The sequence below is a fragment of the Rhamphochromis sp. 'chilingali' genome, assembly GCF_963969265.1.
Source record: "Rhamphochromis sp. 'chilingali' genome assembly, chromosome: 20".
NCBI lineage: Eukaryota > Metazoa > Chordata > Actinopteri > Cichliformes > Cichlidae > Rhamphochromis > Rhamphochromis sp. 'chilingali'.
In genome coordinates, this window is record NC_137947.1 from 10,349,034 (window position 1) to 10,372,645 (window position 23,612).

The window sequence follows — 23,612 nt, forward strand, 5'->3', positions numbered from 1 at the left end:
GGGTGGTCTCAGTCCATCCATTACTTCCTTGACCATGGAGAGGCTAAGTTCACACGAGACTCACATCCATTTGCTCTCTGCAGAGGGCAGCTTTTGCACTCATGTGTAAACCATAATCAGGCTAGCTTGAGAAAGATGTAACAGCAACTTAAACAGCAGCGGCACTTTTGGCCTCCTTATTCCTTATTGCTTATTGTCACAAGGACATAGTGATTCAGGAATCCACCCTGCTGCTCTTTTCCTTTCTTTCTGCAACACACACACAAAAACAAGGTTTTATTACCTCTCTGATACAAACTGGGATAATAATCCTCATTTTTATGGTACATCTTTAGATTTTCCTGTAGCTTACTGTGTCCTCAGGCACTGTATTGCAGATATAATTTACGCTGAGTGAGGGGAAATATGAGGAGACAAACGGGGCCATACTTTTTGTAAAGAGATTGGTAGGGAGATGGCTAGACAGAGAAAAAGGAGGGATCGGACTGCTGTGAGAGGCCTGGGGTGATGTTTGAGGACACAGGGGGTCATTGTGGTTTGTCTCGCTGTCAATCACCCGCACTTTGATTCCCTTTGTTGCCTGTGAGCTCAATGCCCCTCAGCAACCTGTGGCTATCCTTCCTCTTTGTGTTACAGTGTGGGAACTATGCTGTGCTGGTGGATCTCCACGTTCTATCCCTGGGCGGCCAAGAGGACACTAGCTGGTTCACTACGAGCCACATCGAGGTACAGACATGGGGAGATGGGCGTGGCTGTTATTAAGTGTGAAAGGGAATACATGGCGTCTTTCCTGCTGGAGACCTTTTCAAAAGGCAGAAGCAGCGTAGAATCTAAAATGACTCTGAGCCTCGTCTATTTTCATTGTTGGAGAACTGTTCCCATCTCCCTCTCAGCCACATGTGGAATTTCAGTAATCATCTTTGCCTCATCTGAACTTTAAACTTTACTTGTTACGCCAAATCAAATTTTGTGTTCTCTTACCAATTCAACATATGTTTACTTTACATACATTAAATATGTGTTTTTAGGAGGTTACAACCCTGGTTCAAGATTCTGTGGACCAGAGGGTTAAGCAGTATACCGAGTTCCTCCGCAATAGAAGACAGCCCAAACAGAAGAAGGAGCTGGCATCAGCTTCAGCCTTTTCTGTGGAAGGTAAAACCCCATTATCCCGACCCTCGTTATACTGGATTGTTTTCTCTAGCGGCAAATATTCCAGTGTTTATCAGTTTATATAATTTAGTGCTTTAAAATCCATTATTTAGCACAACACTGTGTTTTTCAGTTGTTTTCCTCCAGCACTGGTTTTAATTGTCATGTGCCAGTTGTATTTATTCTGTTTTGAAATCATTGTTGCTCATTCTAATGACGTCATCTACGTCTTCCCTTTCCTTCTCCTAGGCGTGTCTGTCGTTAATTCTTGGATAAGTAAAATGGTTTACTTTGGCTGTGAACGCAGTACCATACTTACACACACAAAGCAGACTGTTGAAGTCTGTACGCACAATGCAAATTGGGTTACAAAACAAAGTTACAGGAAAGGATTTCACGGCTACCTTGTTGAGTGGGTGAAAAGACAACAGAACTAGTTGGGACATGGTGGTTCCCTACGCCCAGGGTGTGACCTGTAAAGGCAAGAGCTGATAGGAGTTTTTATATTGTGTTGTGGTGTTTGACTTGGCAGGTCTCAGGTGCATTTGTATGCGCAAGACGCATGTTCATTAAAACTTCTAACGTTTATTATCATTCTGTTTAATGCGCCACTGGGTAGTCTGAGTTTATCTGCGCCTGTAGTTAAACGATAACATCAAAAACCAGCTGCTGTGACACAAAAAAGTATGTACAGTAAATATCAATAAATTATGCACAAATTTACATAAGTCGATTCGGTTTGTCCCTGTTTATGCAGAAAAGATACATTCCCCCAGCCATCCACATGCATGCCTTTGAAGCACTATAAACCTATAAAGCATCAGAGGAACCTCCAGCTGTGTGGTGTAAGACAGACAGGTTTTGTCACAGGTAGCAGTTAAGGGCAGTTAAACTGGGCTCTCTCAGCGGGGCAAGCCTGACTGTTAGAGTGGGATTACAGGGCAGTCGGCCCCATAAAGTTTCTCCTGCGGCTGTAGCTCTGCCTCTCACGCTACCTCCCACACACACACCCACACGCACACTTAGTCCTACCACCTTTTCGTAGTTTTCACACGTTGTGTATATGTACTCATTTTTCAACTTTCTGTCCATATAGTCCCGATATAGTACGACAGTGCGTGCACACAGGTGCTCATATGCATCAGAGAGAGTGTGAATCAGAAGTTGTACAGTGTGTTTGAGACACATATCCTCCCCCTGGGTTAGGTGTGAACAGGCTGACAGTGTAAGGTTACTGAAAAGCCTGACTCATATTTCCCATGACAGACTGACGAGAGACAGACATGTCTAATGATGGTGATCGTAGACTAAGGCTCCACGTGCGCGCGCACACACACACACACACCCCAAATGGTTGTGCACAGTTTAGAGTGTGAACAAGGGGACTATCAGTATTTCAGCAGTGAAATATGCATGTAAAAATGATTAAGCTCCTTGCAGCTTCACCACAAAGAATGTAACCAGTGGAACATGACTCCATAGCATATCAGAGAATTTTCCCCTCTTACAACATGAAAAGGTATAGTGCCTCAAACAGGCCTACACAGTTCATGTTCTCTAGTCCTATTAAAGGTCTTAAGTGAGTGTAATGACATTCTTGGGCTTTTCATTGTCCCAAGTGAGGGAGGTGGCTGAGCAGTAAAGACTGAGGCTGTGACTGTGAGAAGTGAGCATGCAAGCAGGAGCCATAAAAAAGGGGAGGACAGACTATAGGCTTAGGGAGGGAAACCCAGCAAACCACAGGAGGGTATTAAGTATTGATGGTATCCATTCAGCAGTGGAGGTAGATATTAATCTTTCAGACTGTTGGAGAGATTGTTCTTTGTTTTAGCAGAGGACCTGTTTGCATCTGTTTGTTTTATGTTTGATGGCAGGATGGTCCTGGATATCAAGGGGTGAGCCACATGCGATGAAACATGTGCACGTGCATGTAGTTGCATATAGAGAAAGGTGTCAGGCAGGATAGTACTGATGTCTACGCCAAGAATAGGCAGATGGACCGTTGCGCTATGTGTGGGATGGTGCGGGAGGGGGCTTGTGGGTCTTGTGTGAGGCGGCGTTTGAGCTGGTGCCAGTGTAAAATCACAGGGACTTCCGCCAACAGACAGCAGTAAGAACGGCGTAACAGTCTCAGCTGTTGGCACTTCAAATGAGCCATCAACAGCTTTTAGCATTCCAAGACTCCTCAGCACAAGTGTCTGTATCGGACTTCTTTCTGTGAGTTATGGTATTTATGTATGTACGCTGTGCTGAATGCATATGTGTGTGTATAGCACCCAGTGAACAAGTCAGAGAGCGGCTTATCTCATGTCTTCTGTCAACATAAATCTAAGCCATTTCTACAAATCTCAGCTGCAGAAGCCAATTCCAACTGTCGGCCCCCCACCCCTCTCGTTTTTTTTATACAGGCTACTTGAGACTTCGTGATTAGCTCACAGTGATGTGATTTATTTATGTTTTTAGAGAGATGAACAGAGGGAACTTTTCCCACCAAGCATTTTGGCTCTGGACTTGCAGAATGGACATGGTAGACTTTAAAAGTCCAGGGAAGGGGAGCATGAGTAAGGCCTCATGCATTCTCACTGGTAGACCGTGTTCAACACACCCACATTTCTCATAGTAATTACAAAATGAAAATCGGTGCATAATATGTTCTGTGTTTTGAATGACATTTTTGTCATTCAAAATGTTATTCGAGTAAAGAAGCTACAACAAAGACTATCCACAATAACATTCATGAAAATTCATGACAGATGCTAATACCTTGATCATCATGCTGTCTAAAAACATACAGACTTGGAAAAACATACAGACTGTCTAAAAGATTGCCATACACCACCTACTGTATTTCCTTTTCCTTTACCGGATTAAATATGATCCTGCACTTTCTTGCCTCATATTGTTTCCACTCAAGAGAATATTGATTTTGTAGACCATAATAGCAATATGTATGTGTCTATGGGTATAGTGTAAACTGAGAAGTCCCATTTTACATGGGTTTAGTTAACGTGCCATTTCAACTTCCCAAAGTACATTGCCAGATGTCTTTTGTCTACCATTGGTATTGAAATAGGCACACTGATCTGCCTATGTGAGGCAGAGCTCAGGTGTGGTTTAACCTGGCATTTGGAGTCCTGCTACCAGTCGGAGGACTTAGAGGCACTGTGGCAAAATGGTACCTAGAGTCAGTTTGAACCCATGAGCTGGTTCCTTCTTCCTCTCCCTGCACAGGTGCCAGGGCTTAGAGGGAGGGAACACCTGCCAGCCTGTTTCCCCATGGCCACGGCAGGCTGGAGAGGCATTTTCCCAGGCTCCCCAGATGAATGGTCACTAATAGCCGTGGGAGAGGGCTTTGCGAGTGCTGCACAGTGTACCACTGACTCCTTTTGGCAGGCCTATGAAGGGGGCTTAAGGCAGCCTGGACACGGCCAATGCAGGAAAAGCACAAGTGTTGCTGGATAGCTTTACTGCTGGAGAATGTGTTTACGAATGACCATCTCCCTTCCAATAAAGACTGCGGAGGATGTTCAGGGACAAGAAGGGAGATGGCTCACTTTTACTCAGCTCTGATTTAACTGTTGTTTGACTTAACCATGCATTTCAAGATCTACAGCCCAACAGTGAGTTTCTAATTAGGATAGGATTGTAGTAGCATATGACATTTTCTGTGCAGATATACAAAGCAGTGCACGTGTTGCTTGGGATCATTTTGAAGAGTGTTCGGCCTGGATGCAAACCTTTCTGCTTAGTACTGTGATGCTTCTTTTGAGGCAGACTTTTTATCAAATGTCATTAAGTGGTGACGGTCTGATTTAACACACTTTGTTGGTTTGTAATGTAACGTCAGCTATTATTATTTATATTAGCAACTATTATGTGGGAACTCGTCTGTAAATAGGGAAGCATGCCTGTGTGGTTTAGTTACCTGCCCTGCTCTATGTTACTGGGCGTGAGGCAGGCTGGGATTAAGGCAAGAGGGAAACGGAGACCTGTGACAGGAACAAAGGAATTCCAAGGCCTAGGCTGGAAATGGATCCTGATCAGAGTAGCCGCTCCATCCAGCCCACCTCTCTCTCTGCTTGCTCTCCCTCCCTTGGCCCCTGCCAGGCAAGCCCCTTCCCCATGGTGCTTTGTGGTGTTGCTGTGGCTCTTTAAATCCTTTCTCTAAGCCTCTAGCCTTACTCAGCAGCAACACATAGGACAGTCCGACTCCATTGTTAACCCCACTACCTATTATTTCTCACAAACACGCACACTTCTCTTATTTGTCTTTCTTTTTTCCCCCTTACATTTTATGCATTTATATTTATTATCGCCTCTTCTCTGCCTTCCATGTCTGCACTTCTCTGCTCTCCTAATGCTGTCTTTTTATGTTTTCCCACTTTCCCTGCTTCACTTTCTCCACAGGGTCAGCTGTAGTCTCTTAGGACACAACCGCAATCCCCACCATAGCTGTCACACCACACTCTTTTCCCATATAATTAGGGCCTGAGTCTTAGCCTGAGCATGGATCACATTCATGTGACTGTTCCCTTTTACCACAATCTGGTGTGGGAGACGGAACACACACACACACACTCTGTTGAACTCATGCTAAGTGTTCAGCCTGACCAGAATGCCTTGTTGCAGGCATTACTAAAACATGTCAGAGAACAGCAGTTTCGTGCCCTTTCACTTTGGAAGAAATGGGCTTATGTCACGTGCTTTTGAGTTTTGTTTTTTTTGTTGTTGTTTTTTCCATGGACAGGTGTTGTTATAGTAGTTTGCCTAATGCACTGTGTTTTGTCAACACTGGTGAGGTCATAATTGAAAACAATATTGCATTACACTTTCAAATTGTACATAAAGTAACAGTTTCTAGTTAATCCACAATCACTTAAATTGCAGCAGTATAACTTTAACATTTACATAAAACAGCATATCATGACAAATTTCTAGATTATGACTAGATCTTTGAACTTTAGCGTAACACGCTTGCATTTTTACGCAACAAATTCCAAGTAATGTGTATATCTACTACCCACAAGTCATAGGCCGCTCTTAAACGTTTCCCCTTGTTGCACAAGTGGAGTTGCAGCAATGCATTACCTTGTAATACACTACCTCCAACACAGCTTATCAGAAAAGCCTGCCGACAATGGCTTTAACAAAAGCAAATACAGTGGATAGTGCACGCTGACCATTTCCAGTTCATGTAGTGTTACATCATTTAACTATTTACAACAGATTATAATAAGATTCAGACCTAGTCAGAGGAAAACAGTTTTGTTTTTTCACTCACTCACTTTGTACCTTCCTGTTATCAATAAACAGTGGTAGACATTCCAGGTAGGAGAGGCTTCTTTCAATGAGACTTCAGCCCTGGTTTTAAAGAGTGAACACTTTGCATAACTCAAAGCCCCAAAATGCACTTATTTTATTTAAATGCAGATTAAGCAGATTGCTTCCTCACTCTGAATGCTCCGTTTGACTGCACTTTGGGAAATTTGTAACCTCGCGAGCTACTTAAGATATAATGATGATTGAACACGACATTTTGTATTGTGACTTCATGTCTCTCATCAGATTATGTTCCTGAAAAATATATTTTTCCCTTTGGTAATTGTTCTGCACTTCAGAATGCTCCCCACCACTTTTATTCACATGCTGCATTATGGGTTGGCCTGAGCTACCATGCTGCGGCGTATTTTGTAACTGCGATGAAGGGGTCACCCAAATGTTAAATTGAACACTCATGTGCAAATATTGTTTCAGGTGGAAGTTGTGCGGGATGATAAGGCACAGTTCTCTGCTACGGCCGTAGTTACAGTTACACACACACAGAGTGATGTCCAGGAAAGCCCCCACTTACATATGGGTAACTTCCTCATGCGCTCTCATCCCTCACAACTCCACCCCACTCTCGCGCACTAAGCCTCGACTCTCCACCCACACTTGAGGACAGAGGGAGGGGGTCTACATCAAAGAAGAGATGTCAGGAGATCAGGATTCTCAGGCACTGGTGTCTGAGTGTCCTGCTGGTTCAACTCCTGTTCGTAAAGAGGTTTCGTGGGAATTACAGTTCTCCCAACATGCAGTCATTAGTTTTACATGCACACTAAGAATATGTTAATGAGAGAAATTAGGTTAGAGGAGGAAATCGGTGCCTTTGCAACCACTGCAGTAATCAGATTTTTGTTTTTGAGGCAGTGCAGGCATAATTTAAACATATAATACTGTGGCCTGTAGAATTCTGTTCATTTTGAGTTGAAACAGTTAAACTGACTGACTAAGCAGCTCTTTCCCCCCCCCAAGAGCCTGAATTTGACATAAAATCTTTGTTAAACTGTGGAAATTGGTTTCAAGGATGCATCCAAGTTTTGGATAATCAAGTAACTTAAGAGTCTGTAAACACAGAGAGAAAAAACTGAAGTTTTCCTCGTCACCACAGGACAGGCTGCTAGAAATGCCGATGGTAAGACCAAGTATGCTGTGTTTTCTATGGGTGTTTTAATGATCTCCTCAGGATATGACTGAAGTTAATGAAGTCTTTTCCATGGGTGCTTACCTTTGACCCTGGTCTGAATGCCTCTCACTCCTGTCTGGTCCATTTTACAGTCCTACTCACTCTGGGCGCCTTCTGGTTTGTTGACTTTTCTTTCCTCTCATTGTTTTCCCAGGAAGTGGTGAAAACTGCACTGTGTGTGTATGTGTGTTTCGAAAGCATAGCACTCTAGCATTGGTCTTTCTTCTGCAGTTGTTCTGCGGTATGTTACAAGATGGCAGAAGTCTCTCCAAACAAGAGGTTAAAATATTATCTACCACATTTCTAAAAACATGGCATACTAGCTTTTTTATTGTTTGATTTGACCTGTCATAATATTGTTGTGCATTGGATTTCAAAACAATTAAGCAAGGCCATCTTCTTTTTAAGGAAGTACAAATGAAACCTTTTAAAGTCTCTGCTCTGCAGATTTGAGTATTGCACCACTGTGGGCCACAGTTGCCGCAAAAAGGGGCCACTTATTCCCAGAGGAGGGACCAGCAAACTGTTTGTGAGAGAGAAACATGAATGTAAGCTTAGCACGAGAGAACCTGGGCAGAGGGCCAAGAGCAACTCTGCGCTGCGCAGGACGTTTCAACATTGGAGCAACAGCTGATGTCTCGGGCCGCGGCATTGCACTGGTTCCCAACTCCATGTCCAGACATCCCTGTCAAGTTTGTCCTGGGAATTGGCAAGCTCAACTCACCAAGGGAAAGCAGTGAGAACAGTTGTACAGCTAGACAAGCGGCTAAGAGGGCTAAATCAGAGCCTCCAAAAACAAAGAGTCATGAAAGTGCAAAGAAAGATGCTTGCTTCCTGGTTCCTCATGGACTAAGAGCAGTCAGAGAAAACAAAACGGAGATACAGATCAGCATTCCACAGTGGGTGATAAATGATTTGCTCCTTTGCTATTTAGGGAAAAACACAATATTAGATTTTGTTCCTGATAAAGAAATTCTGCTGTTAAATACAGACATGCTCAACATACCCAATCTGTGTGTTAATGCAATTTCCCATTGGGATTAATGGCAATCTATTTAAAGACTGTTGACTTATCCGTTATTATTACATTACATACCTTATGTGCACCAGACTCTAAAGGAACAGTCTTATAAGGCTGGAAACTCTAAAGACAATTTAGTGAGAGTACTATCAGTACCATATGTACTCCTACATTAAAGCTAACACCAGCACGGAGGTCCTCCTTCAAAGAGATGTGCACCAAGTATAGTGTAGTCAGTAGGAAGGACAGTGACTTTTTTAAAAAATTTATTTCGGCTCTGTACTCATGCGCATTGTATCTAAACCAAAAAGACGGCTAGAGCTTAAAGTACAGCAAGCCACGTTAAAGGAATAGTAAATAATTTTCTTAGGTTATTTGATAGGAAAAAAAAATTCTTTCAAACTATTTATGCCCATTTAACATTTATACATGCATATTTTCATCATCTCTTTCTCATTATGTCTCCTCACCTCAAGCCTCATCTCCTGAAGTCAGGGCTCCAACACACAAAAAAGTGTGTTAGCATGGTAACAGTACCATGCTAATTTGTGTGGCTAATACATTTTAGGCATCATTAACTGTAAAGGCTTTGCTACCAAATTATCTGCTTGTCATTATGGATAAGTGGATGTAATCCCGTATAGCTCGATGTTGGCAATTGAACATTATAATCACTGTTTTCTTGCAGACCTACTGTGATGGGGGCACATAGCCAGTAAAACAAATCATTATTATACATGCTGAGTGTGCCGCATTTCCAGAACTGCAAGCTCTCGGCTGATAAAACAATTAGTACAATTCTTTTTTTTATAAATAAACATGGTCTTATGGGTCTTTTAGGAAGGAGCTTTTTGCTGCAAAGAAGCAGAGTTTAATGCCAGCCTGCGCAACCTAGATAGAGCTGTACAGATTCTATTCACTGACAAAGAGACAACTGGGTTGGTCCCAAGACATTAGTCATCCACTGATGGCTTGTGTAAAAAATCATTTGGCCTGAGGAGCAAGAGTTTTGTACAGAAATAAAGGCTATGGTAAGCTGAGCTTCTTTCATCACCCCAAAGAAACATTTTAGTTTCACACAATTAATATTATGTAACTTTTGAAAACAAATAATGTGATGTAATGTGTAAGAAAATATTTAACCAATATGCAGTTTGAGTGAAGAAATAGCTCTTTACAGATCTCACAAATGTCACTACTAAAAGTCACCCTGCAGTTGTGCCCGTTAGATATTTGGGTTTTGTTCTCTTGCAGAGAGATTCTGTTGAATGTTCACAAATCATAGTTACGATGCTAAACATTTTCCAAAACAAAATTTGGTAAGGCTCAATTTATACTAATACATTTGATGGTAAAAAGCATTCCTGAAGGTGAAATTGAAAAGATTGTAGCCTATGGGTAACAATTTCCCCTGATTGTCATTAAAATACTGATTGTAATTGCTTAGTATCACAGTAACTCATAGTAACACACGTCCAGTTTCCAAGGTTCTGTGATGAAGTTCACGATTGATGGATTTTAGTCTATATTTATAATGTCAGACTGATTTGATTTGTGTTTCATAATCTATGTTGGTATTGTCTTTTCTAATGATGAATATTATTCTTGATGTGCTGACTCTAGTTGCTAATTATACCGCAGGCACCAACAGAAAGAAACCAGACATGATGCTATCAATCACTGGGTAGTAAACTTAAGAATATACAATAATATCTTGAAGTGTTGACACTGTTTTTGTAGTTTTGCCTCTGTTCACCACCAGATTGGATTCTAATTTAAACAATTAAGATGTGATTGAAGTGGAGACTTTCAGATTTAATTCAGGGGATTTAACAAAGGTATTGCATTAACTGTCTTTTAGTCTGGACCTGTTGTTCTTGAGTGTAATGGGTGGTTTGCACCTTGTTGTAAATGCTCTGTAGTTTCACTCATAAAGCCATTGCTTGATCGTGGACTTTAACAGTGATACACCTTCTTTTTTAAATTTTGTAAAGGGTTTGTCATGAAATAATGCACCAACAGGCTTCACAGACATGGGCATGAAACTAGTTGTAGTTTATTATTTGAAGTAGACTTGTCCAAGTTGTTCCAAGTTTTCTTGATGGGTGACCGTTAGTGTCACTACTGGCAGATTTAAAAAGACTTCCAAAACAGCAGCTTTTCAGAAATCTAGACAGCCTCATTTTTAGCCTGATGACAGTGCACATTTGAGATTATCCAGGGACTTCTGAAAGAGCCTTAAGTGCAAGAGGTCATGATTTTCTCAAACTTAGGAAGACATGTAATCCTTTAATTGAAGCGGGGGAAAAAACAAAACAACCCAAACCCAGACAGTTTGCAGAAAATGTTTTTTTTATATGTCCACACATGAGAGAGAATGTCAAATAAGAAATAATAGGAAGGTGGTGTTAAAGTTTCACATTCACTTTCTTATGAGGACAAAAAGGGTACGAAGAAGATATCAAAGGATGAACTGGCTTGGTCAGCTTCCCAGCACTGTGTGTCTGTTTGCAAAGAACAACTGCATAGCGTGTTAGCCAGGCCCTTGCTTTTAGTCAACAAATTCCTGCCAGATTAGGCAACAAGCTGCTGTTTCTGCACAGCACATCTTACATACCATGAAATCATTCCATGACAAATAGAGCAGAGACCCCAGAAATGGTTTCTGTGCTTGTGCCAAACTGGAAGGTCTTTTAAATTAAAGGAGAATGAATTGTTTCACACTCGATAAATAATTTGGCTTGTTTTAGCATGCTGTGCCTTAGACCAAGCATAAACTTAAAGTTAGTAGAAAATTCCAAGCATATGGAGCCATGTGCAGCACTGTTATCTGCATTAATGGAGTGTGCTATATTGCTGCAAAATACCCTAATGCTGTGGGGGTTTTTTTGTGTGTTTTTTTTAAAACTTTACTGTGATTCTTCTACTGCATGTGACAGCAGTAAGGCCAGTTGTGGAACTCATCATACGAGGGGCTTTATACTCACGTAGTGTGTCCATTATTTAACCACTTAGTCTCACTATAACATTTGCAGCTGTTTCGTGTAATGATGGGAAATAGAATTTAGTTTGTAATCGGTGTATCAAAGCATGCACCGTCTCACCAAAATGTGCCCACTGTTAAATAGGTAATACAACCTTTTATGTTAACTGTCTCTCTGTTTTGGTTTATACAGGTGAAAAATTCAACCTGGTGGCCAATTTTCTGAAGCGACACTCCAGTCTCAGATGTATTGTCAAGCAGGGTAAGTGACCTACATGTTTTCAATAAATCCATCCCCAGTTAGAACTCAGAAATAGACCTCTCAAGGGTTTATACTCAGCCAAATTTCCCACAGAATGAGTGAGGCATCTGTGGTCTGCATGTTGATGTTTCTCCCCCTCACTTGTTTTTATGTCCTGTCCCTACCTGATCGGGGTGTTGTTGAGAACAAGCGGCCATTAAGTGGTTCCCTTGAGAGGCTACTGAGAGAGGCAGAGAGAGAAGGATTCCTTAGCTGTCTGTGGAGGGCAGTGAGAATCTATCTCCATGGCTCATCTAATGCCTGTGACCCTTGGCCACCTTTTCATGGGACCAACATGGTTCTCTTCCTGTCAGTAAAGTTAATATCTGCTCCTTGGGGGAGGACCAGGCCTTGGCTGTTGAGGCAACGGTGACCTGTTGCTGGCTGAGATGACGGCTTCTCTCAGCAGGTCCATTACACATCAAATTAGACTCGGTCTCCTGAGGTCAAAGGTTGTGTAATTTGGTCCACTGAGTTGGCAGTACATATGTGGTTAGATCATTAAAAAAAATCAATTAGCTATAAAATGGATGGTGAAAAGTTTTTATCGTGGTTGACGAGACGGCTACAAAAAAACGTTCTTAAAAGGAGTTCAAGGCTGAACCACAATAGGTCTTCTTAAAGCTATATTACGGTAATTAGTTGGTCAGAATGCAGTGAAATATTCTGATTTAGCTGACTTAAATTTCACTCCACAATGCCAACATTTTAAAGAATAAAGAAGGAAAAGCTGACATTTGGTGGAACAAAGACTGTAAAGTTTGTCCAGGGGTTGGCATTAAAGGAATAGTTACGAGGTCATTGAGACTAAATTCCTCTTATTTAATATGATTTGCAAATTCCCTGTCAATCTACTTGTTAGATTTCAAGAAGGCTTTTGGGTTTGCTTTAAATTTGAACTGGGATCGGGGTCCTTCGAAGAAAAGTTAGATTTCCAAACTCCAAGAAGTTCTCTGTCTAAAAGTGTCCTGAGAAATTTTCATTGAAGGTTCCAATTTCGCTTGAAACATTTCATGAGCTCTGAAATTTTTGTTGAGCAATCAAGCAGAACCCAAACCCAACTGAAAACAGCAGATATTATAAATTTAATTATTATTAGTGTCACATGTCATCCGGGCAGAGACCTTTGGAATATAGCTGGACCTGAGTTTCTTGACATTGTTTGGAAAAGCGGCTTAAATGATCTTTCCTTCTGAAGTCAGTGAGACAGTATTATTACTCCCAAGAGCCATTGTTAATGTAAAATTTCCTAATATTTCATGCTGTTTATGCAGCTCATAAAATTCAGCAATTATATATAAACTGCTATTTTCTCCCCGGTCTGAGGGATAGTAAATACTTGGTACTGGTAGATGTAAAAATTAAACATTGACCACAATTCCCTCTGTCTGAGTTTGACTGATAATTAGAGGTGAGCCCACGTTATTAACCAGCAGGGTCTGTGTTGTTTCTCTGCCTGCTCTCAGATTTGCGTGTGTTTCCCGAACGATATGTTGTGTGTGTGAGCCGTCCAGAAGATGCCTCAGCGCACCATAGAAACCCGAGCCTGCCCGCGGTGAGTGCTGTTTATACTCCTCTATTTCCTCTTCCAGTCGCCTGGCAAAAAGTCGTCCATGTGTCTGTGTGTTATTATAGGGATGTGCTGCCAAATTGCACTCTCGCTTATATATGCTTATCCTCTTTATAAGGGGTGGACTCTGAACCTACATGGGCTTTAAGGAGACCTAGTGAGAGGAAAACCAATGATCGTGGGAGGCTGGGTGAAGCGGTGCCAAGTCACACTTTTTTGAAAAGCTCCTGCTCCCACATTTTTAATTACTTACCTGCAGAACTTTAGTTCTCTCTGTCAGTTTCAAGCATGAGGTTTTGGGGTTTGCATGCTCAAGAGAACCACAACAAAACCCTCTGTCCTGCGGTTGCATGTGCATTGTTTGGGTCTTTAAGAGAGAATTCGGTTAACTACTGTCTGCAGTTGAATGCCGCGTGCCTTGATTAATTGGACTCAAATAAAGTTGGGTTCAGTGAGTATTTCCCTGTAGCCTGTGCTGTGTAGACCAAGTTCAACTCTTGTCAGTGCCATAAGACCTACTGCTGTAGTTCTTTTTTTGTCCGCCTGTATTATAATCAGTTGTCCTTTGGTCAGTGTTCATTTGATCTCAAACTCCCCAGAGTATTCTGGGAAAAGCCTGTGGAGCCTCTCACCTTGGCACTCACATCAAGGACAGACATCTCTCCCATCACATCCCATGATCAGTGGCCTGATGTTTTTCTACAGGGTTTTTGCTATTGTTTCCCTTTGAAATGTCTCTGCACTCTCCACAGTTTGGCTTCCAATGAAAGCAGCGATTGTAATATTTTTAGTGGCGCAACATAGTCGTCAGTGAAAAGTTCAGATTGTGTAACTAATTTTCCAGTTCAAGGAGGCACTGTTGTCGATTGCGTTCCTCTCCTCAGGATGTGGTTCTCTGGGCTCATACAGTACAAGCTGAGGGAATTGGAGGGTGGGAGTCTTGTGGTGAAGCTCTCACTAGCTCAACCTCGAGCCCGCTTTGTAAGGGAAAGATACCAGACAGAGAGGCTGAAGTTTTTCACATGACAAAAACAATAATTTGTTTACATCCCTCACTCTGTTCTTATTTGTCAAAAAGGGAGTTTTTGCAGTTTTAATGCTGCCAAGGAAGTCAGAAATCGGAAAGGAAAAAAAAGGTTTAGACTGTGAGTCACAACTGATGTAAGGTATAATGTTGCTGTCTATAAATAATGGGGTGTTTGGAGTTCTGTGTCAGAATTGATATCATGTTTAAAAAGGGGTCTTTTATCCCCCAATTCTTGACAGCACAAGATGGGCAGTCTCAAAAAAAAATGCCACATTTGTCCGTGTTTAGGGAGGTTTCAGGTTTGTTGTTAGGATTCAGTTTGTGTGACTAGTTGTGCAAAAATCTTCAGCCGCAGTGGAAATGTAGACTCATCAATAAGCAGTTTTCACAAGGTCAGGGGGTTATGTTATGAGGGAGCTAAGGTGACATCACTGAAAGGCAGCTTCTCACTCCCGCATTGAGTGTACTCTATTTTAATTTTATACAGTTTGTTCACTCTATATTAGTCATATTTTCAACTGACATTTTGGTCAGGAAGCAGAAGCATTTTCCTTCTAAACAGCCACACACGATGAGAGAAAAGGCATGCTATATAAAAAGGTGAGATTCTATTTCTATCAAACAACCTTCCCAGGAAGGGATTAGCAGTGTAATATGCAAACTATGGGAAAGAGCAAACTTAAGGGGGAAAAAAAAAGGCCAACTCCAGCTGTTTTGGTTTCAGATGGTCATTTGCTGCAGAAACAACCATGATTGTCCAGTTTGAAATGCTTGATTCAAATGTTACTGGGGGAGAGAGTGTTCAAGCATCCGGCAAATGTTTTGGTTCAGACATACTGAGTGCCATGTCTGGGATAAATGCTGAAATCCTATCAGCCTAATTGACTCTGTTTGTTAGGCACCTAGAATCCACTGTTGCTATGCAGAGGTTGGGCAATTGATGCTGCTTTGTTTTCATGTGATAATGGAAAAAAGGCATACGCAGAGGATTTGAAGATTTACGTCCCTTCCCTTCATAAAAGCTTGCTCCTATTGTGAGTCAGCACCAACACCGAAGAGGGCAGCATGGGAAGGAAGATCTAGTGTTTATAATTGCGGCCGTTGTTTTTTAGTCAGGCACAGAGTGGGCAGCTGAGGTGAGTGGCGTGCTGGGCTGCAGAAGTTTGGATCAAAGGCAGAACAGATGTGTTTCCAGTCTCCCCCCATCCCCTCCTCTTTTGAGCTCTGGACAAGCTTGTGTGTTTACTCGTGACCTCAGCACGCCTCTGTTCTTCAGAGCTCACAACAGCTAACAGCAGTCCGTTCCCAAGCGTCCAGTGTCTACTGACCTCCTCTACACCTAGGCCGAATGCACGACTATGATCTCTTACAGGTCCTCATTCCAGCCCATCTTAAACTGCTTTAAATGATTTACATGAAGTGTGTTTGGTTAACCACTTGTCTCAGTCCTTTGATATGGGTGGATCCAGAAACTCTTGTTTGGGGATAAGAACTGTCCCCTATTTTAGACATGTGCCCATGCATGTTTGTTGACTTTGTTGCAGAGAAGATGTGGTGAGCCTACACAAACAGGGCATGCTTGCCCTGTGGGAGCAGGGTGGGTGCACGATGAGGAGTGGAATTTGTGCACTGCATTCACGAATATCTCTGCAGGAGGTTTTTCATCCTCTGACAGTTAAATACTCTTGTTGTTTCTTGGTGCCAGTTTGAGGACTTTGTATACTTAGATGTGTCATCAAAACAAAAAAGTTCCAGTGGAAAGAATAATTCATTTTTTATAATATGAGTGCTGTGAGGGATTCAAGCATTTCAAGCTACCACAGATTTCAAGTTGAGACACTATTATTTTGTGACAGATTAGTGGAAAATTGCTTTATGGGATTGCATCTCACTGGTTTTGTATATGTTAGGTGAGGTACAAAGATATTAAAGTAATCCCAGAACAAACAATCCGACTTCCACTGTGGCACATGAAAGTTGATGGTTCATCGGAGCCTCCCATGCTGACTTGTTAGATTTTTTTATTTGAAGTTTTTATGTTAAAATGCTTAAAAGCTTTTGGAAAAAGCTTAACTGAAAAATGCTCTTTTTCTACAAAGCAAAATTGTTAAAGTAGTATTTAGATGAATGTGCATGTGTATTTGTGCAGACTATATACAAAAAAGCTGTAGTGTGTATAAATATGGCATTGTATATCAATAAGCATTGTCTTTAAACACCAAGAGAAGGTTTGTCATCCTTTGCAGCAACATTTTAAACAGCTCAGAGACCTTTTGGCCATATCGCTGCATTACTTTTGAGTGCAGCTGCATTAAAAGATAACCAACATAATCTGTGTTCTACCTTATCTTGGACGGCTTAGAGGTTGTTGCCTGTATTTTATGGAGGCTGTTGCTGGTTATCCTTTTGAAGTTTTTTTCCAGGAGTCATTCAGAGTTGGGGCAAGTGCTGAGAATCTGTCCTGGTAGCCTTTTAAACCAAATGAATCATTCTCTCTGCTATCCTTGCCCTTTTGCCAGGCTTATCGCTGTAATCTGACATCCAGATGTGCTGTTTTGTTGCAGCTCCTGTGGCGAAGCTGTGTTGTTTTGGAAGCTCTGGGGCCAGGGAGGGCACTGTTGGTCTGCTCTACATGTTGTATCACGAGGAGCATTTTTCAGCTTTGTGTGGGGGCGAGCAGACTGGCTGGCGGTGGGGGGGTTAAATCCTTTTTTTTTCTCTCAGAGAGAGGTGGTAGCAACGGCGGGTAGACGTTCTTATTTACCACCATCCCTCCCTCCTTTTTCATGGGACTCTCTCCAGCTATTTAGAGTTTGCATCATTCCTTACAAGATTAGGCCACCTCGGTTCCCACACAATTCTTACCGTTTTATCCACATAGCTTGTGATAATTATAAGGTTATTTAATCCGTCTGATTTCTTCTGTAGTTGCTATATACTCCAACCTCTAGACCCCTGCTGAAAATAATTTATGCACAATCTCTCTCGCTCTCTCTGTTTATCTATCTTTTCTCTACTTGCTATCTATATCCAGCCTCTTCCTCTCTTCATGCTTCTTCCTTTCTCTGACTCTCCTCTTTCACTCTCTTGCTCTTTTGAAGTCGTGCCGACAGGAACAGAAAGGCACTAAACTTTCCCAGAGAGCCTCCCTTTAGCTCCTTGTTGATTTTTCTTTCAAGTTCATTTTCAAACGGCATTTATTCATATTAAACAGGCTAGAATACATATCAAGGCATTACAATGCAAACGATAGCACCCACATTTTTCTCAGAATTGTTGTTGTTGGGGTGGGTGTGTGAGTGTGGAGGCGAAATGAGAGTTTGTATGTGTGTCACTGTCCCAAATCCATGTTGAAGGTTAGCTGTAGCTCTGGGTATGAGAGAAAAAGTCTAAAGACCAGAGCTCTGCCCACACTGTAGCATGACTCCATCTCGACACAAAGAGGAGCCTGTGTGGAACTTCCTGTGTGAGGATTCTTGCGTTTGTGGGCATGCTGGAGAGACTGTTGAGGTCAGGCAGTGTGACTCTGAGGGGGTGCCTTTGCTTTTGTTGTGCTCCACTCTCTTTTTTTCTCTTATACACTCTGTAGTATCTTGTCTCTTGTATTTCGCCAGCTCCGCCTCCTTCCCTGCTGCCCGGCCTCCCCTCCCTCTGTCTGGCCTCTTTATTCCCGTCTACCACACCACAGACCAGAGTTGCTAGGTCTCAACACCCAGCGCAAAGCCACAATGCCCCAGCTTGCCCTCGCAGCTCGGGTCGATCACTCCATTTCCCCCTTGCGTGTCGGGTCATATGTTGTCACTAGTATCGTGACGTGCGGGGGAGGACATTTATGATATTTCTCTCAGTTTTCACAACATCTGCAGGATGCCAGAGCTTACCGCACTGGCTTTCCCCATCTTAGAGTGCACATTGATCATTTTACCAACCAGTTTATATAATAGTAATGATCTGAAAAATGGCTGATGTTGAATAAACATAGCGGCCACGACCTTGAATTTTCCCAGATTTAATTTCTGTCCAGTTGTTGTTTCCCCTTTGCAAAAACCAATAAAGTTTAGCGGCGTGAAGCTGTGGATAGCGGTCTCAGCCACGTTGATCCAAACAGCGATAGCTTCAAAAGTATTGGATGGTTTGCTATGAGCTTGGGCATAGCATAGCGCAGTGGCCAGAGAATAGATCCTGATTATTAATAAATCCTATTTTTGGTGATGCCTTAAATCTTGTGCCGCCACTAGATCAAATTTTTCACTTGTCAGTGAAATAGCTCAACTTTTATTACACAGAAATACACTAGAGGATAAAGCTTAACCACTGTGACGATCCCCTAACTTTTTGCTGTCAGGTTGATATGAATGTTTTTGAGTGAAATATCTCAACAGATAATTTAGCAGGCATGAAACTTGTCCCATCTTCTCCTTTAAACTATAAACTCGCTACCAGCACCCAGGAAAGTACTACTCAATACCATGGGGTTAAAAACATAAAAACAAAAAAACAAGATCACGTTCTTTTCCTGTCAAATTTACACTGTCCATTAACATTACAGACAGGCAGAACTTATGTTTGCTGCCTAGCTCCAACATTAACATGATCATTTTATTATTAGCCATAACCTCTACCTTACAGAAATGGCTATTGCTAATTGTTAAAAAGCTAATGTTAGCATGTGTTCCAGCCAGGTTAATATTCATTACTGTTTTAAAAAAAAAATCTTGCTGGAACAGGAGCTTTACTTACCTCACAAAAATATTCCTAAAGACCAGGGTGTCTGTCTTACATTTCCTTTGCCAGGGTTGTGGTGCTACTGTTTACATCTTCAGCTGCTAATGAGGGGAGGGCCTTTCTGCCCACCAATCTGCAGCCATCCTGTGCAAAGCTATCTGCCAACTGTAGGAAGTGAAGACGGCACTGCTGGTGTCAATAGTGAAATATTTAGTGATCTGTCAAGAGACCTAAAAACAAAACAGTCAAAGAAACATAGGTTAAAATGACAAGCTTTATTTCATGACTTTTGACCTTTAAAATTGGGTCATCAGATGGATTCCTATTTAATTCTGTAGCCTAAAAATGCACACGCCAACCTTAAAATGATTGCAAATACATCAAATGTGCATATCACTGCAAAACCTACAATGTATGCAAACACATAATAAAATCATTCTTACAAACCCACAAGGTAAAATTGAGGCCCATTATAAATTTCCAGACAGAGACCTCACCCAACCACATATGCATTAGGATTTAATTCGGTTCAACTGAATTTTATTTATATACCATCAAATCACAACAGCAGTTACTTCAAGTCACTTGTAAGGTAAAGACCCTACAATAATAGAGAGAAAACCCTAGAAAAGAACAACAACTCACCCCATCTCTCTTTGCCTTCATTGGCAGCAGCCCTAAACAGCTGCAAACAACCTTGTTCACCTTGAGGTAAGTGCAGATACACCATATAATGTTCTGTGCCTTGCTTACACACACGTCAAATGCCCATTGTTTGCTTCTGTCAAGTCCCACAGTCTGACCGCCTGTGATATCAGTCATTCCTGTTGGACGAGTGACAATGAGTTCAGAGTTCATTCCAGTCACATATAATGCAGTTGCAAATGGACGTCTAATCCAAAAGTAATTTTTAGTATCAGTTAGTATCTAAGTATCAATTTCGTTGACAACCCAACTTGGTTGGTATGCCGCTTAGGTAACTACTGTACTGAAAAAAAAAAGTAGCTTTTTCAGTTTTATACAAAGATTACTTATAAGTATCAGTTCTGGCAACATCCCCATTCTAGACCATGAGCTGATATAAATGCCTTTGTACAGCTTCAGACTTTTAGAAGTTCTAGTATACAAAATATAATATAATATACTGCTTCTCCAGATAAAAACTAGCAGACATGCTCATTTTCTAAACCATTGCTAGTCTACTATTCCACCAACTTTTTTTGATTTGATTAATTTATGATGAATTGACAGTGCTTCAGCCTTTGAAGCTCTGCTCAATTTGCCACCAGCGTCTCTTGTTCTCATAAATCCAGAGTCTGTTCTGGGGCAGCCAAGGAAAAGACCCCATGATTAACCGTCATTAGTGGCCTGTTGAGGGCACACGTTGGTGAGATCCAATTTTCAGCTTGTTCCTCGTTCTGCCTCAGAGGTTTCCCTTAGTATGTGGATATTTTGAACTTTCACCCCAGAGTTTTAGCAAATAAGACTTGCTTTTCAGAGACACTTAGGGGTGTAGCAGAATTACAGATGAAAGTTTTAGACACATAAGGACAGAAGAAGCGCTCGGCACTCATCCTGCTTTGTTCAGTTACTAAAAGTAAAGAAGGTTTTTTTCCCCTTCAGTCTGTTTACATTTGCAGCTGTCCCATAACATGCTTTTTACACCTTTTTAAAAAAAATATTTTCTTTCCCACGCAATGCTGCCCTTGCGTCACATTTTTTCTCTATTACTGAATCTTCGTTATTCGCTGTTTTAACTTGTCAATATGGTCACCGTTTCGTAACTCTGCCTAAGGCTGAGAGCATTATTTTAAACCTCAGGTAGTGTAGGCTGAACAATTGTCACGCCATAATGAGCCAGTGATTCGTTTCAAACTTTGAGGTGGAGGATTTGGGGAGTTTACGGTGGGTGCGGGGGGCAGCTGCTACTCTCTCTGAAGGCCCTTTCATCTTTCATGTTGGGCAGCATCATAGTTTAAATAATAAGGTGACTACATTGATTGAACTTCAGACAATCTGACATGAACTCTTTTGGTTTTTAGTCTAATGGATTTAATGAAGGTGTTCAATTAAGGATGATGACAGCACTGTGAGGCGAAATGTTTCCAGGGTATGCCAGTAATAATATTTGTGTTTACACTGATTCTGTTTGTCCTCTTTAGACTGAGCTGTGCGAACAAAGCAGATCGGAATATTTTTCCAGTGTGGGAGAAACCCAAGAGCCTTTAAACAGCCCCACAAAAACAAAGAAGACTGTGCTTCAAAAGATGTAAGTATGATCTAATGCAGAACTTTCCAACCCCACCAGTCAGAGAGGACACTCAAGTATCTGTTTATATCCTTTATACCCATTTTTTTTTCTTTCTCAGAGCCAAACAAGCCAGTGTCCAGCAAGACCTTTGTGGTTCCACTATGGCAGAGCAGCAGATTGACCAGAGAGTCTGTGCTGAAAACCAGAAATCGGAACTTCAAGTTGTCAAGTCAGAATCAGGCTCAGTGAGTCTGTCCAGATCTGAACAGAAGGTCCTGTCAGAGGCAAACCACAAGGTGCCTTGCTCCAGTGCATTAACTGTAGCAGGAGCTCTAATTGGGACTACTCAAAAGCAGGAGCGGCATGCTGAGAACGATCTTCCAGACTGTATCAACCTAAATGGGACCTCAGCAGGTTTCTGCCAAAATGAAATCAGTCAGGAGACCAGCACGAGCAAGAGGTGCAAGCTGAGTGATGCTGGGGAAGACCCTCACCCACACGGGGCCAAGAGGACGTGCCTTGGAAGACCTCCAGCCCTAATGCAAACTTACTCTGCACAAACATCCAAGCACGACCTCCTTCCTCTGCCACCCCTCCCTCCACTTGAAGCCAAGGCAGAGTCCCAGGCTTCCCCTGTCTCAGAGTGCAAGAAAACCACACTGGAAGTAGAGCTGCTTACTCCAGGGAAACAAGCCCAAAGGCTCTCCCTCACAAGCAATAACACGGCACAGACAAACCAAAACAGGCTGGCCGCAAGTCTGAGGAGCCTATCTGTCAAGCCTGCATCCTCAGGCTCCTCTATTGATTCCAGATCCACACTCGGAGAGGAGTGGAGTGAAAATGTGCCCAGAACCTCTAGATTACGACGACTGAAGAGGTCCTGAGGGGGAGAGAGAGACAGGCTACAGTAAAGATGCCTGACGCCACAGAAATAGAGATGAGACTCTGTCAGACTACATGCTTCCCCCATACTGTCCATGTGGTCTGCTCAGATGACTTGCATTTGTGCTTGTGTCACTTTTTACTGCGATATCTGTTCTTTTCACATATGCTGCACACGCACAGATCAAATGCTGAACACATTATGGCAACTGATACATGTGCATTTGAGTTATGCTTTGTCAAATACTTGAAACGGATCTCTGCCTCCACCCATAAGTAGTGGTGGTCAAGAGCGGCTCGCAAATGAAAGTCAAAAACCTTTAATTGGAGTTAAGATTTGGTTTTGTGTTAAAGATTGGGGATTTCAGACAGGCAGGAGCCATGCAGTACGTCATGGCTTTCAGACTCAAATACTGGCTCCTACGTGTCTCAAAACTGTCCAGTTTACCCGCCGAAGCTCGAGCATGATTGATTGCTGTTTCCAGGTTTATTTCATCACCCCATTCTCAAAAAAAGTGTTTTTGTAGCTAGATATTTTTCATATACCAGTTAGTTGCTAAGCACCTGAAAACAAATCTATAAGTGGAAACATACTGTGCTGTTTGTTTTTTTTAACCTAAACCAACTAAATGCAGGAAGGTGATCAGTTTTCAAATCAGAGGTTGAACAACAGCTGCTGTCACCAGCCGTAAAGCTCCATTTACAACCCAGTATTTCTATTTCACAACAAAATGTTGACTGAAAATTTTACTCCTGTTTTATTTTACTGGAAAGACATTTCGATATAAATAAATTTTTCCCTCAGTCAAAACAAAACAAAAAAAAGCCCCATTTGAATCATTGTGTAAAATTCACAGAGAATTTTGGGAAAGCAGCCGGCACAGATCTCATTGCATTGTTTTCCTCTCACAGAGTCCAAACCAAATGCTGCTTGTGGCAGTTCGACAGTGGAGTCTGTCCAAAAAATGGAAAAAAAGTATTAGTGGTTACAACCTGAGTGTCACCACTAGGAGCCAGTTCAGCTATCAGCTATTAGTCCCAACATGTTGAGGATCTTTCTCAAGGGGTGTTGTAATCTCTCGTCTTTGTTTTAATTCTGGCAAGAAGAGTTTGCCCAAAAAAATAAATAAAGAACATAATAAATCACTTTTACTCCACAGCTTAGGCTTCTCCAGCCCAACTTTGTTTTTTGTTT

General features: G+C 41.8%; 1 protein-coding gene across 1 annotated transcript in view; it reads left to right on the forward strand.

Moving 5' to 3' along the window:
• Positions 1–23,608, forward strand: part of slx4ip (SLX4 interacting protein) — a 32,157-nt gene extending 8,549 nt beyond the window's left edge. The window contains exons 3-8 of the mRNA XM_080868591.1: positions 637–726; positions 1,029–1,155; positions 11,855–11,923; positions 13,429–13,517; positions 21,447–21,553; positions 21,654–23,608. Coding sequence (XP_080724717.1) covers positions 637–726; positions 1,029–1,155; positions 11,855–11,923; positions 13,429–13,517; positions 21,447–21,553; positions 21,654–22,419 — 1,248 coding nt within the window. The 3' untranslated portion in view covers positions 22,420–23,608. The remainder of the gene's footprint in view (positions 1–636; positions 727–1,028; positions 1,156–11,854; positions 11,924–13,428; positions 13,518–21,446; positions 21,554–21,653) is intronic.
• Positions 23,609–23,612: the final 4 nt, after the last annotated feature.